The sequence below is a fragment of the Amblyomma mixtum genome, chromosome 3, assembly GCF_055824585.1.
Source record: "Amblyomma mixtum isolate Tamu chromosome 3, ASM5582458v1, whole genome shotgun sequence".
NCBI lineage: Eukaryota > Metazoa > Arthropoda > Arachnida > Ixodida > Ixodidae > Amblyomma > Amblyomma mixtum.
In genome coordinates, this window is record NC_143014.1 from 191155052 (window position 1) to 191168854 (window position 13803).

The window sequence follows — 13803 nt, forward strand, 5'->3', positions numbered from 1 at the left end:
TCTGCACTCGCGAATTTCTGTTTCACCCTTTAGGCGCTGAAGCTGGACACCATTGTGAAAGGGGATGCCCCCACCAGTCTTGCCACAACTAGTCTCTTCAAACGAGAAGTAAGCACTGTCTCTCTCTCTCTCTCTCTCTCTCACTTCTCATGCTTACTTCTGAGTGTGCGCGGGATAACATACCAGTTTGCTAGTTAGCGTTCGTTTTCACGTGACTTGCGTGCTGGCAAAACTTGTTCGCATTTGTGCCAGCGTGAACTACTCGGAACAGTTGCTGCCCGAGCGCATGCTTCGTTGATAATTATTTGTACGGAGTCATAAGGCACTGCAGCCTGAAACTTCTTTCCTCTTGTTTTCTTTCCAACTTTTTTTGCAGCCTTGGGAACCACAGTGCTTTTACCCGGATTTCCCTCACGAGATCGTGTGCGGCGACTCCTGGGGTAAGTGAGAGCGCATGTTGATTCTCTGTCGCCGTTTCTTTCTGGGAAAACCTGCCCATCGTAGAGCTGCTCGAACTTCTTTTGAAAGATGTCTTTTCCACAATAGCGCAGTAACGCTGTTTTCATAGTAAAATGCGACTGAATGTTAGTCTTCTCTGCTTTATTTGCGCATATCTCACAAACATCTACTTTGCCAGCTCTGCTCACCCAGTTGCTCTTTCGATTCTGTTTCCCTGAGCACCTTTCAGGCAGGCCGACTGCGAAGATATGTTTTCAGTGTCTCTGGACGAGTCTGCTGCTATACCTGAAGCCGCTTAAGGCGCTTGATCACCATAAAACCAGCACGCCTTGCCAATCACCGCTCACCACAGAAGCGCTGCTCAGCAGGCCTGGGAGAGGCGAAACAAAACAGACAGACAGACACGAAAAAAGAACAGACGAAACGAACACGAAGAGCGAGCAAGCGTTTACACCGAAGCGGAGTATAAAAACAAACCAATACGAAGTGCGCCCAGTGAACCGAACAGATCTGTTGCCGCTAGCAGCGCGCGCATCGGTCACAGCGAGCCGAATCCAGAAGCGCCACTGTGTTATCGTTCGCGGTGCAGATGACTTGCTCGTATAGCGCGCGCGAATCCTCTGCAATCTCGCGATCACGTTTATTCCTTCACGCAGCAAAGCATTCGCGCTGCCAGAGCACAGCGCATAGCCGCACTCTCAACAAAGCGCGCAAGGCGGTGAGTGAGTAGAGGCGTACAAAGAACTGCTTAATGCAAGCGTGGCTTCGGCTACAACTTGAGATCAAATTAGTTTCATTTCTGCGGCGCTGCCTGTGCCCGGCAGCACCCTCCTGCGTTTTGTAGCAAAGACATGACAAAGACATGAAAAGAAGACAGTCAACATCGCCGACGAATCGATGGCGGCCGTAAAACGCATGCCGCGCCTTCTGCTTTTCAGGCAACAACAAACTGGTTCTCGGGACCGAGTCCGGAATTTTTCTCATCGAGGAAGGTCTCACGCACAGGATGATATTTGACAAAACTGTCCTAGTGAAGCAAATCAGCGTGGTGGAAGCTCACGGCATACTGCTTTTCAGAACAGATCGAGGTGAGTGAACGTTTCGTGCCTACCTTTTCTTACTATTATTTTCTGTGTGAAAAGTCCGGCTTATACGCCCTGTGACCCCCTCACATGAATAATAAGGAGAGTGTGCTACTATCATGAGTCGGATAAGTTATTCCATAGTTTACTGCCATTGGCACTTATCATTGCTTATCGTATATTTTCAATTTTATGATAGCATTCTGGTGTGTGGACTGTAGTGTCCGTTTTGTGAATTGTGTGGGTTAATGGGTTATAGCTGTGTTTTGTTGACCTTTGTGTCGCCAGCTCTAGTGTGTTTTCTTCCCTTATACAAAAAGGAGTAGCCGGCGCATCTATCAAGCGCGAACATGTTCATGTTCATGGTACATCCTCAAGATCGTTGTTTAGACAATAAGACCGCAAGAGGTGCCGAAGCTTGATTTTCTGAGACAAGGTATCACTCGGGACACTAGAAAGTTACTGGGCGACATCGTACCGTGTAACTCGAAACCAGAGGCCAAATATAGTGGCACGTCTGTCTCCACACATCGGGTCATTTCACTTGCAGCCTTCGGCGTGAGTCGCCTTTGCCTTCATGAAAATGTGAGCTCCTACTGCTGGCAGGTTCGCTAGCTTTGGTTCCTTCAATGGAACTGTGTCTTGACTGCTGTAGTGCAAATCGTCGCAGCAGACCAACTAGAGACACATTTTATTCTTGTAGCAATTTATAGGTCGCTGTTACAGTGGGACTTCTGGTCAGCCGGGAAAAATTTACTAATCTGTTCAGCTGCTGCTTCCTTTTTTTTTTTTTTGATGAAAAAGAAAAGAAACATATGGAGCGAGCAGGGGATAGGCTTTTAGCAAACATTTTTTAGCACATGCTTGGTTTAGGGCTATTACTGATGTCGAAAATTAATGTTTTTGTCTCCATCATGAGCCGAAGCCAAATGAAAAGCTTACTGTTTTCTGTTTTCAGTTTTTCCCCCTGCCTAACCATCAATTTGCCTGATTTCGTTCACAGGAAGAGACAGCAGGGTACACGTGTTTCGACTCACGGACTTCGAAGGAGACACGGGAAATTCTCTCGTGCGCACGCGGTCTGACCTCCGAGACCACAAGCTGGAACGCACCAAAGGTGAAGAGCGTTTATTTCGTTCTTTCTTTTTTCGTTTTTTTTTGTTTTTTTAATTTTTCTTTTACTTCGCTGAAAATATCTCTCCGGTTGCAGTTTTATTTAGGCTGAAGCCTGATCCTCAGAAGCCATTACCATGATGGAAGGTCTGTCTGCAAATCTTTTCCATCACGAATGCGGACCCGTGAAAGGGCAGCGTTTTGAATAACTCATGCTCTTCGTTAATGACCCGCTGTCGCCGCTTTTTTGTCTCTTATCGACAGAGCTCACAATAGCTAAGTCTTCGGACCTGTGTCTTCCGTTTCTTTACGTGGAAACAATCATTTCGCGTTTCTACAGAAAATGGCTTCAATCTCCTGTCGTTTTTTTTTTCTGTTTTCGTTATAAAGCATACAGCTGGAGCCCTAATTTTTTCTTTGCTGCCATCTGAACAAGCTCGGTAACTCGAGAAGTGCGCGGGCGCTAATAATTCCAATAATCCCTCTCATTTAAGTACAGTCGTTATATAATACTCGTCCGGCGATGTCGTTTTGTAACAGCACTTATCTTTTAGTTGTCTTAGGTCTTTACCACATAAACCTGGCAGAGATTTTTTGCGCACCATTTCCTAACTGACACAGCGCGAGATAGGCTCGTGTTTCTTATCGCTAATACTTTTATTTCACCTCTTTCCTCTCTCTGAAAAAAATTGCCTTCGACATTATGGCTCTTTGTGAAATGAATGTTGCAATGTCGCGCGTGCTTTCTTCAGTAACAATACGGTACTAACGTGAAAAAGGCTTACCATTATGATAAAAGGCTGCTGTTTGGGAAGCGGCTGACATAGACATGGTAGCCGTGGTGGTGGTGTGAATTTACAGACGGGATTATCCTCGCAGTGGCCTACCGGCAATTGCTCCGATTGAGTCACTTACTTAAATTATTGCGTCTCTGCTACTGTCATATAAGTCTAGTGTCCTCTAAAATCTTCGAGAGGGACAGTGACACTGATCGATGCTCAGTTCGGGAGCCCTCGTTTACACGATGCGAGAGACACACAAATCGAACATCACCAACAACATCGCAGAGTGCGCACATAGCTTGAAGCGGCGCGGTGGACATGCGCAAAACGTAATGTGCGCAGTACTGACAACCGGTGGTCTATTAGAGTGGCGGAGTAGCTGCTGAGGGTAGGGAAGTGAATTAGAGAGTGGCAGAGTGTGAAAAGAAGTGACGAATTCAGGAAAATTGCTTGAGCGAAAAAATTCAAGCCTACCGACGGGAGGTCTCCGAATATATTGATTCTTATAGCGAAATCTTACAATATATGAAAAAGTTGCGCTCATAAACTCGTTCCCGTTCAAAAATGCTTTTGTCCAGAATTGTTAGGTATGGGTCATAACATACTTGCGCTGTAACGACGGCGCCGAAATATTGGATATTATGTGCTCTGGGTCACTGTATGACACAGAACACACAGTGACAGTGACAGCTAGGTGTCACTGTGTGACACAGATGTAAACGGATTTTTTAAGGAATCTTATTGAGGATTTGAGGGTCTTTTTGTTTGTGCCCTTCTCGTTCGATGCTATTTATTCTGGCGCAAAAGTGTTCCTGCAGCAGTACTGTGCTTAATCACTGTCTGGTAAAATTAACACTAAAATATCCGACTTGCTTTAAACCTCAACAGGTCACTGCAACATGGCAGAAATTAGAAAAGAAAAAGACGTCCAATCGAAGAAAGTTGAAGAAAAACTTACCGGCGTTTAGGAAGCCTTCGGGCAAGACAGGTGGCCCGAAGGATGTTTAGCTCGCCTTGCGTCCCGTATACACATGAATGGTCCGTCTCAGAGGTTTTCTGCAACGATAACCACATACGCGAGGAACGCCAAATGAATGTCTGGTGCATCAACGCCGAGAATACAAATCTGACTGTCTGCCGTATGCCAGGCATTAATTCACGCAATCATTGTGGTCACTTGATCTACCGACAGAGGTAGGCCCTGAATGGCGCTGCGGCGAAACATTTTGTACAAGCGAGCAATAATAACGACTCTTTCATGGTAGAGACCTTTATACACTCACTCCGAAGGACTTGCGGCATGTTTCGTTTGCTGTGGTCATAAGAAGAAAAAAAAAAGACAGAAAGAAACAAGGAAAGAAAGGAAAAAGCGAATGAAACTCAGTTATTAACTTTTTTGGTCCCATGCCCACTGTATCTGTCAGTGTGTCAGTGCTGGCATTCTTACGTATGCACGTTACGATTCAAATTTCAGATGCAGCTGTAAATATGAATGCAATTTTGTGAATAACTGCTTTGTTTTTGTTGATAAGGAGCTTGAGATTGGAATAAAGGTTGTAAAAATCAAAACTACTTCCGATTTACTTTTGAAAACCAACCAACTTTATTTTTATATATATCTACAGCGTATAATGTGCCACACATCCTCTTCTCCGAACGAGCAGTTTGTTCGTTGTAAAAGTGCAACACCAGGCGAAAATCGGCTAGTGTTATCGAAGTAATGCGATTAGGACAATCGCTACACTCATGAGTTGTGTCTGCAGCGATTGTACTTGTCTGTGGGTGTTTCTTCGTTACGCGTTTGCGGTTTTCGCGCTGCAGCTGTGTCTCAAGAAAATGACCAACTTGCCCTTTTACTAACGCGATGAGGTTGAGGCTTTATTTCTTAATTTTTTTTTTTTTCATTTTCCAAGCCACTGATAAGTATTTCAGCGACTGCAGCTGCACGGCCGTCTATAGAACAGTGAACGCTCAGCCGTAAACACTGAACGCTGCCGTAAACGGGAACAGTGCGCCCGTGGTGTCGTTCTCGTGTCTCCTGTCCTGTGCTGTCCCACCTTTTACAAGCAAAACTGAAACGCGCCTTCACGATGTCCCTCTCTGCAGGGTGCCACCTGTACGCGCTGAGCCGGCCGGGCGGCAGCCACCTGCGCATGGCGGCGGCCGTGGGGCGTCGGCTGCTGGTGCTGCAGTGGCGCCACTCGGCCGCCTGGACCACCTGGTGCGCCGCCTCGGACACGGACACGGTGGACGGCTTCCAGCTGGTGCGCGAGCTGCTCGTCCCCGAGGCGCCCGCGCTGCTCACCCTCGTGGACAGCCCGGACAACCACATCTGCGTCGGCTACCGCCACCAGTTCGACCTGGTCAGCGAGAAGACGGGCGACGCCACCCGACTGCATACGGTGGACGCCGCCAAGGCGCACCTTGTGGCCGCCCTCGACATCTACGAGGACGATGAGGCCGAACTGCTGCTCTGCTACAACCGTGCGTGGCACCAAACACTTCCGACAACACTAAACGAGCCAAAGGGCGCCGACGCGTATAGCCGCAGCTGGCAGACAATAGCTAATGCATGTTAGGTCGCTTTTCTCCCGCGCCAACCAGCGCGGTTCCCCTCCGCTTTTCGCGGGGGTCTAGAAATGCTGTTTATTCTTTATTCAGACATAACACCGCAGCGCCCGAAGGCATCACAGCAGAGAGATTACAACGTAGAAAGAAAAATGTCTCCATTAGCACAGCACGCTTGCGCTTCAGTCAACCTATTCCAGTCTCCGGATGATTTGACAGAGAAGGAGTTGGCTCAAAGGCGAGTCCTGGTATGACACTCGCGAATTTTAAGAATGTGGTCGGTGCGCCTGGAATAATAGTGAGGCTCTTTGATATTTTTAATATTAGAATGAAAGCTTTATTTGCGCGACTATGCCGTAGAAGAGAAATTTCATCACCTTGTATAGTATACGACGTCATGTGGTTATCATTTCGCCTAATTGTATTAAATCCATTTGAAAGCAAATTGCACCCACTTTGATTCAGTCAACTGTAAGATGGCCGAGCTTATATTCAACCTATATTCGTGTTCGCGCTATCTTTCGCGAACGGGGGTTTGCGTCATCAGCTAAGAAACCGCCCATGTGATCCCACGGACGTTCTGAAAATACATGTCATAGGCCGTTGTCCAAAGGAAAGGCAACGTGCAAACGACCGTGGTGGGCGTACGGCCTGAGCTGGGTATCTTGCGTCCTGTACAGGCGTACAAGCTCTGCTTTTATTAGTGTTGAATGATTGAAGAAATCGTTCGGTTAAAACGTAGTTAAACCGAGTAGACGTGCGAAAGCATGTATTTAGCCTAATTGGCTCATGGTTGCGCTTTGCTGCGTCGTCAGCACGGCGACGATATTAGACTCTAAGCTGATCTGATATGTTCGCGCTGCATATGGAAGCTGATAAAGACAGCTATGTGCAATGCACAGCGCGAGAATGCGTTGCAGTTCTACAGGAGGCGTGATCGGCTGCGGCGATATCATATTGCCCTCGTGCAGTAGCCAGCGAAGCTAACCTGTTCGCGCTGCCGCGAATTCAAATCCCAGTCGTGTCAATATATATTTTATATATATATATTATATATTTTTTATGCAAAGTCAAGGCTTTAGCGATGGCCGGGATTTTGTAGCTTTGGTCGGGAAGTAGAGCTTACGCTCTGAATATGAATACCTAATGACGCGAGACACTTTAGATGCTGCCTGGATGTCTCACCTGGAGCGCGATTCCATCATTGTAGTTTCCAGTCTGTTATCCCATTAAGAACTGCTGTTGTTGGCAAATACACATACGGGGGGGGGGGGGGGGGGGGGGTAACCTCGGTCGCTAAGGTGAAAGAAGAGCAACCTTAGACAACGCCCGTGAGATGTGCTTTTTTCCCACTGCTTTCGGAGGCTGTGGGCCATCCTCGCAGTTAATTGCTCTAATTGATTTCCGTTGAATAAGCAAATATTTGTAGGTGAACGCAGTGTTCTTTTTTATTGTGTTCGCCCTAGTTCTCTACCGCGCTTTTTAATTGCACAACCTGATGTACAGTCAGAATCAGTATCAAAGTAATCACTTTAGGGTTAATGTACTTGGACAAAATGCTCTGGCGCGGTCCACATTTGAAGGATGCCGAAAATAAATCCATGAGCGCAACTCGCCCATTGGTTCTTCTACCCTTCGGCGCCATTTCCATCATAAAATAAGCAATTGTCACGCCAGAAAATATTTATTGTTCTTGCTTTGCTGGCACGAAAGCGTTTATTGACGCTGACTTTACATACGCTACTGAGGCTTGTTCAATTTGCTGCGATCTTCACAGCCTGAATTTTTTGCTAAAATTTTGGTCTAAATCTTTCTTGCAAGACACATCAGCTGCAAGAACTGTTGTTTTCTCGTTTCTTCTGCTTTGCTTCTGCTTCAGACTCTGCACATTTTGGTATCACACAGTGAACCCTCAAGCCGTTATAAATTTTTTATTTCCGTGCGCACTGTTATGAAATCCCCGACGAAACATTCGCGCACTAGCTTCGTTCTTGCTAGCAGTACTAATGTTGGCAGCAATAATTATCAACGGAAATAACTAGACACCTTGAGCTCCAAAATTGACATTGTTTTACCGTTTTGTGTTCGTGATTGCTTTAAAACTATCACCGGGGCGCAAATCACAAGACGTATCAGCTTGTCTCGTGTGCGGCTGTAGCGTTTGGTAAAATTCATCATCCTTTTCTCTTTGCTTCTTTTCATACTTGAAAAAATCTAGACTGGACAGCTAAGCAGACTTCACTCGCAATGCACTACTCAAACATGTTAGGGCAGAAGAGAGCAAGAAGTTAGTGAGCATATCTGCAAAATTTGTAAAGCTGCTAAATAAATTGTTACAGAGTAGGCAAACCTTTTGCGTAAAGGCAGTGAACCGAGAACAAACATTCTACTCGCCAAAGTCTACCTCTGAGCGCAACACATGTCCAACCAACAAGAATGCAGGAAGCTCTTCACGGCGTAAAATTGCTTTCTATACGTTTATTTGACAAAAGTATACTGAGAAACACAACGAGATCCACAGAGCCGTTATTAAACACATTTTTATTTTTTTTTTTCAGATACAACACACTTCCAGAAGTTGAATGATGAGAACACTACGGAATTCGACTTCCAGTGGAATGCTGTGCCTGACAACATCGGTAAGGAATTGTTTATACCATCTTTCTGGAATAGTTGTCAGGTGGCTACGCAATCAAAAGTTGTTGTTGACGAATCTTTCCTTTGACATGTTTCCTCTATCCGATACATTATATGAGTCTAAAAAACAAAACTGCAAGCTTACGCTCACCCTCCTGTTTCACAGTGTGCGTGTTTCCATACATCATGGCCTTCACGTACGAGAGTATTGAGATTCGTCTCATCATCAACGGAAATCTCGTGCACAACATGGTCATGCCAAAATTGAAACTCATCACTTCGAAGGTGAGGAAATATGTGCTACCTTTTTATTTTCTTTTTCGCATTTGTGGCTCATGTAGTAGAACACTGCAGGCATCTATTGTGGATGATGGAATTATACATTTACTATGAGCCTGTTAAACATGTGCATTCTTCAAAGAGGTTAGATGAGTGCTCGTTATTGTATCGAAGTGTAGTTGCTTCTCATTCCTTTCCAGTTTTCTTATGCGAACTGTTTCGGTAGGGTAGAAGCAAAACGTTTTGCAGTTTCGCGTGTTGGTAGTTCCGCTAGAAGCTTAACATACGTGTGAACCGCGCACTCTTTCCTTGACTTGCTGGCGGCTATCAGGCGGACGCCTTGAATGCAGCCTGTAGCAGGAAGCTTACCACCAGCGGTGTCACCAGCGGTGTCACCAGCGACGGGTAGCGTTGCTACTCAGTCACTGCGCACTGCGTATTTAATTTGTTCTCCAGTTCGCCCTGGCAATTTATATCCACCTATTAGAGCGCAGCTCTTAGGCGTCCGTTTCTGCGTTTCGCGGCGTCGCCGTTGTCCGTTGTAACCAGCAGTGGACACCCTTTAAGCTGCGACAGCAGCTTAAAGGGTTGGTAGATGAACTACCAACTCGCCCAACAGGAAGTTTTAATGCGAAAGCAATGGAGCGCGAGCTTGGAAATGAGAAAGTAAAAGCGCAACCTCCTCCCCTCCTTAGCAACCGGCGCGCCGGTGGGGGGCGCAGCTGTGCATAGCAACCGTGACCTCACACAGTAGCGGTAGAACGAACGCGCGCGCATAGGCGGTGGCAGCTAGACTGCCGCTCCTTCGCCAGATGTCTCGTTGCAGTCGAGTGAGAGACGCACAGCTCAGAAGCGGCCCAGTGATTCCGCGCCAAGCGGTTCGGGGAGGCGGCAGTGGGTTAACCACAAAGCTTTCGCCAAGCACACTTTAGAATTTCCGAAATGTCTTCGGTATTTTTTTTAGGAAAGGAAATGCGCAGTATCTGTCTCCCACAGCTGCGAAACCAATAGACCGGGTGCTTGGAAAGCAGAGGGTAAAATTTGTAAATTGGTTTTTGAGGAAAGGAAATGCGCAGTATCTGTCTCACACATCCCGGTGGACACCTGAACCAGAGAGAAGGCGCATAACTGCCCTCTTGGAACAGTGGACACCTCAATCGTGCTTTAAGCTACGTGGTGGTACTGACAGATGTGCGCTGCATGCTTTAGCATTGGCAACGTTGTGCCAGAAACGCTGCCACCTGCGAGGGTGGCAGGGTGGGTGGGGACTTTAATGTAGATATGTAGACAAGCGGGAATTTCTTACTACTTATGCGGGTGAACATCCCGTTCCTCTCGCTCGTAACGGCTCCCACAGCTGTGACAACTTCGCGAAATACTTGAGCAGACCTCGTCTTTGGGAACCACGCATTGGTGCAGCAAGTCGAGCATATATCCATCTATTTCTCCGACCGCAAAGCTTCCTTCATGATAATCAAGAACTGTTAGTGCACTGCTTCTTGAAGAAGGAATATGTGTGAAAAATCTTTGCCTCAATCTATGGTTGGTTGGTTGATGGGGTTTAACGTCCCAAAGCGACTCAGGCTATGAGAGACGCCGTAGTGAAAGGCTCCGGAAATTTCGACCGTCTGGGGTTCTTTAACGTGCACTGACATCGCACAGTACACGGGCCTCTAGAATTTCGCCTCCATCGAAATTCGACCGCCAAAGCCGGAATCGAACCCGCGTCTTTCGGGTCAGCAGCTGAGTACCATAACTACTGAGCCACCGCGGCGGCCCTCAATCAATCGAAAAGCTGAAACAGCTGATGATCTGCGCTGAAATTTCGCTTTAGGAAGTAACGCAATCGTCGGCAATTTTTTTTTACTAATGTAATATATCTTCCTTTTTCAGAGTGACATCTTCTTCGTGAGCACCGCACCGGAATTCTTCCAAGTCCGGAAAGAGCGCATCAAAGAAGACCGCATGGAACGCGATTCCAGCGTGTCGCCTCCATCCTCTCCTCATTGTGAGTGTGCGTGCTGTTTTTTATTCTTCTGACCCGACCACGTAGTATAGTGTTGTGAGCTGAGAGGCATTAGTGTACACAAGTCGAGTGAGTGCCTGTAAAATTGTTCAGTCTGCAACTTATTGCTTTGGTTGCATATGCCGCAGTACTGCAACGCAGTCTGTATGTCAAACCACAAACCACTCAAAATGACCACTCGCGTCCGCATCCTCAGTCGGCCTGCATGCTTGAAAGTGGTGATCAGTAGCGCTGCGATTCGAGTTGTTCCTTCCTGGCTTTCATCCCAGCGCACTATGTCACTACATTACGGCCTGGATATGCCTTTGTGTATGCACATCTCGGCTGCTGCAAACTGACTGTCGCAGCTTTCATTCCTGCTTAACTTCTAGAATGTTTTACGAGCACGGATGGGGAAGTAGCACGGCTTTGTGAAGTCGGCGCAGGCCGCTACTTCCCGTCGCTGTTAATCATCATCATCATCACCGCCAGCCTGAGCCATAGGCATAGGCTGCGGGCATCGTTTCCCGCATCTATAAACACTTTTTTTTTTTTTTGCAGCGTTCGCTGCCTCTAATGTAGCCCCAGCGTTCCCCACTCTCTCAAGCCTTTTGCACGCGGGTCACCGGACGGACGCCAATGGCCGTTTCGTTATGAGCATAATCGTTTCGACTGATGCATGTTCCCCATATGCTGGCTGCAGGGTGGGAATAGTCAAGAAAGTCACCTCAATACAATCTACGGAAAGTTTTTACGTATATGTCGAACAGAAACGTGGCGCTGACGCTTCCTTCGCTGCTCGTTGAGTGCAGTGTGGTGGTGGTGGTGCTTCGGTTTGACATGCACGCATATTTTGGAACGTAGTGAAACACCCGCTTGGCACAATGACAGCATTGTTTCTACACAACGAATACAGATGCAATGCTGAGTTATATGCTTGCTGCTCTCGCCAAGTGCTCAAAGGGGTTGGCCCGAAATATTACCTGCGAAGCGGCGTTTTTATTTCTTCTTCTTACGAGGCACTTTAGATGCAGACATGAAAATGCAAGGGCGTTTTTCATAGCTTTACATGTTCTAGCAAGCATTTAGTTTTTCTGTAGCAAAACACCAGCTTTGAAAAGTTATTTTACTTTGGTTTCCCAAAAGATCATGCGACTAGATTTGGGTCCTTGTAATGGACGAGAGTTCAAAGCAACCAGTCCTCGCGTTGGGCCGAGGTCATTTCTCGGTATTCTTTCCTTTCAGCCCAAGCATATCTATCATGCACATCTTACTTTGAGACTGGAGCGAAATAGTTAATGAATGCGAAGAAACTTCGTCATATTAGTGGAGTGTGGGAGGCACGCGAAAGTCAGAAAGGGTGCTAAAAAATGCGCTACTCCGATGTCGAACATTTCTCCCGTGTTAGCGACTCCGCGCTTTTTAAGTGTTCAGCGTTTCTTCGCACGTTCATGTTAACAAACAAGATTTCACGTCGCACAGGTGGCACAAAATATTTGGTAGCATAAGCTGTGCTGCATCGATATGACCGCTTTCATCAACATAAATGATTGGCAAACTCCGTTTGGTGACACCTCTGCGAGTTTTCTACCGGCAGCACGACCATAATGGCACTTTTAAGTTAACTTCCATTACACACTACGCGTTCTGAAACAATCACATCGTGCATGTCGTCATTAAAAGCCTAGCTGCGTGTCAAGTTTTCGCAGCGTTGCTGAGGCGTTCGATGCGAGCGCTGCATCATCCATTTCAAATCTTGCTCCTCCTGCATTAGCTGTTCGTCGATCGAAGCAGCAATGTAGAACTCAGGCAGCTGTAGGAGCTTCCGCACCCGGCACCAACTTGTGTATCATGTTTTTAACGATGTAAAACGCAAGGAAGGAGAACAGCTCGTAATCGGCACTTCAGTGTCAGTATTTCGATGACCAGCACGAAGCGAATTCCTTGCGAACACTTGGTTATGCTCACGTGCAGAACTGGGCAGGAACACACGAGCAGGGCAGGAAGCATTCCCTATTTTTGCACGAAACAATCCTAGACGCAAGCTGGGGAGCAATAAGAACATGTTTTCAGGCAGCCCTTTGCGCTACAGCTGGACCACCAGAGGAAGTTTTCACGCATGTACTCCCTGTCCCCAACCAATGCAAATACGTGCTTACTATGATAACCTTCAGAATTTGGCTGATAACATATGACGCGCTTGCACAGTGATTAATTAGAATGTGTCAATGAGCAGAGAACAACCGTACGCATGTTTCCCAGGCTGTCATAAACTTCTATCGGAGTGGGAACCCAACTTTCTCTCCTGCCTCCGAGAGCACGTGCGCTGACCTGCGTGCCCCTGTTTCGTTACAGCGACGGGCAGCACGGGCTCCAACGACGGCGCCAAGCCGCTGCGAGTGTACCGCATATCGTTCAGCTGCCTGACCGGCAACTCCCCATGCGAGAGGCGGGTACCCACGCCGTCTTTGCCGTCACCACAGCCCCTGCTTGCCACGCCGTCCTTCGGCTCCTCTTACCTGTCGCCCGACTTCCAGGTCAGTCCGTGTGCAGAGCACCACCCAATCAAAGGGAACGTCAGAGCGCTGGCATTTTCTGCAGTTTTGTCTCCTTACATGTGCCCTGTCGCGGAATGGGTATGGCAGTAATGCTTCAGCACCACTGTGCTCATCTAGGAAATCATGCTTATACATTCCTTCCCGCCTTGGCGGCTCGCATCTCCTTCTTCACTGTCCTGGTCATCAGAAATTTCTATTAGGGACACAATGCAGTCTTTCGGCAAAGACTTTACCTACGGTGTTTTATAATTAATTAATTAATTCTGACTTGCTCACTAACAGCCATAGGCCATTTTACAGTGGTGCACTAGGAGCAGTGA

At 47.1% G+C, this 13803-nt stretch overlaps 1 protein-coding gene across 8 annotated transcripts in view; it reads left to right on the forward strand.

Annotated features, from left to right (window-relative positions):
* The window catches only part of LOC149353062 (GTPase-activating Rap/Ran-GAP domain-like protein 3), an 829394-nt gene that overhangs the window by 807549 nt on the left and 8042 nt on the right, over positions 1 to 13803 (forward strand). For 7 of the 8 annotated variants that reach the window (XM_089582257.1, XM_089582254.1, XM_089582252.1 and 4 more), the window contains 9 exons: positions 34 to 108; positions 377 to 440; positions 1398 to 1547; positions 2545 to 2658; positions 5543 to 5920; positions 8563 to 8643; positions 8808 to 8926; positions 10814 to 10934; positions 13281 to 13462. In XM_089582257.1, the coding sequence (XP_089438383.1) occupies positions 34 to 108; positions 377 to 440; positions 1398 to 1547; positions 2545 to 2658; positions 5543 to 5920; positions 8563 to 8643; positions 8808 to 8926; positions 10814 to 10934; positions 13281 to 13462 (1284 nt within the window). The remainder of the gene's footprint in view (positions 1 to 33; positions 109 to 376; positions 441 to 1397; positions 1548 to 2544; positions 2659 to 5542; positions 5921 to 8562; positions 8644 to 8807; positions 8927 to 10813; positions 10935 to 13280; positions 13463 to 13803) is intronic. The other variant, XM_089582251.1, reaches the window with a different exon arrangement.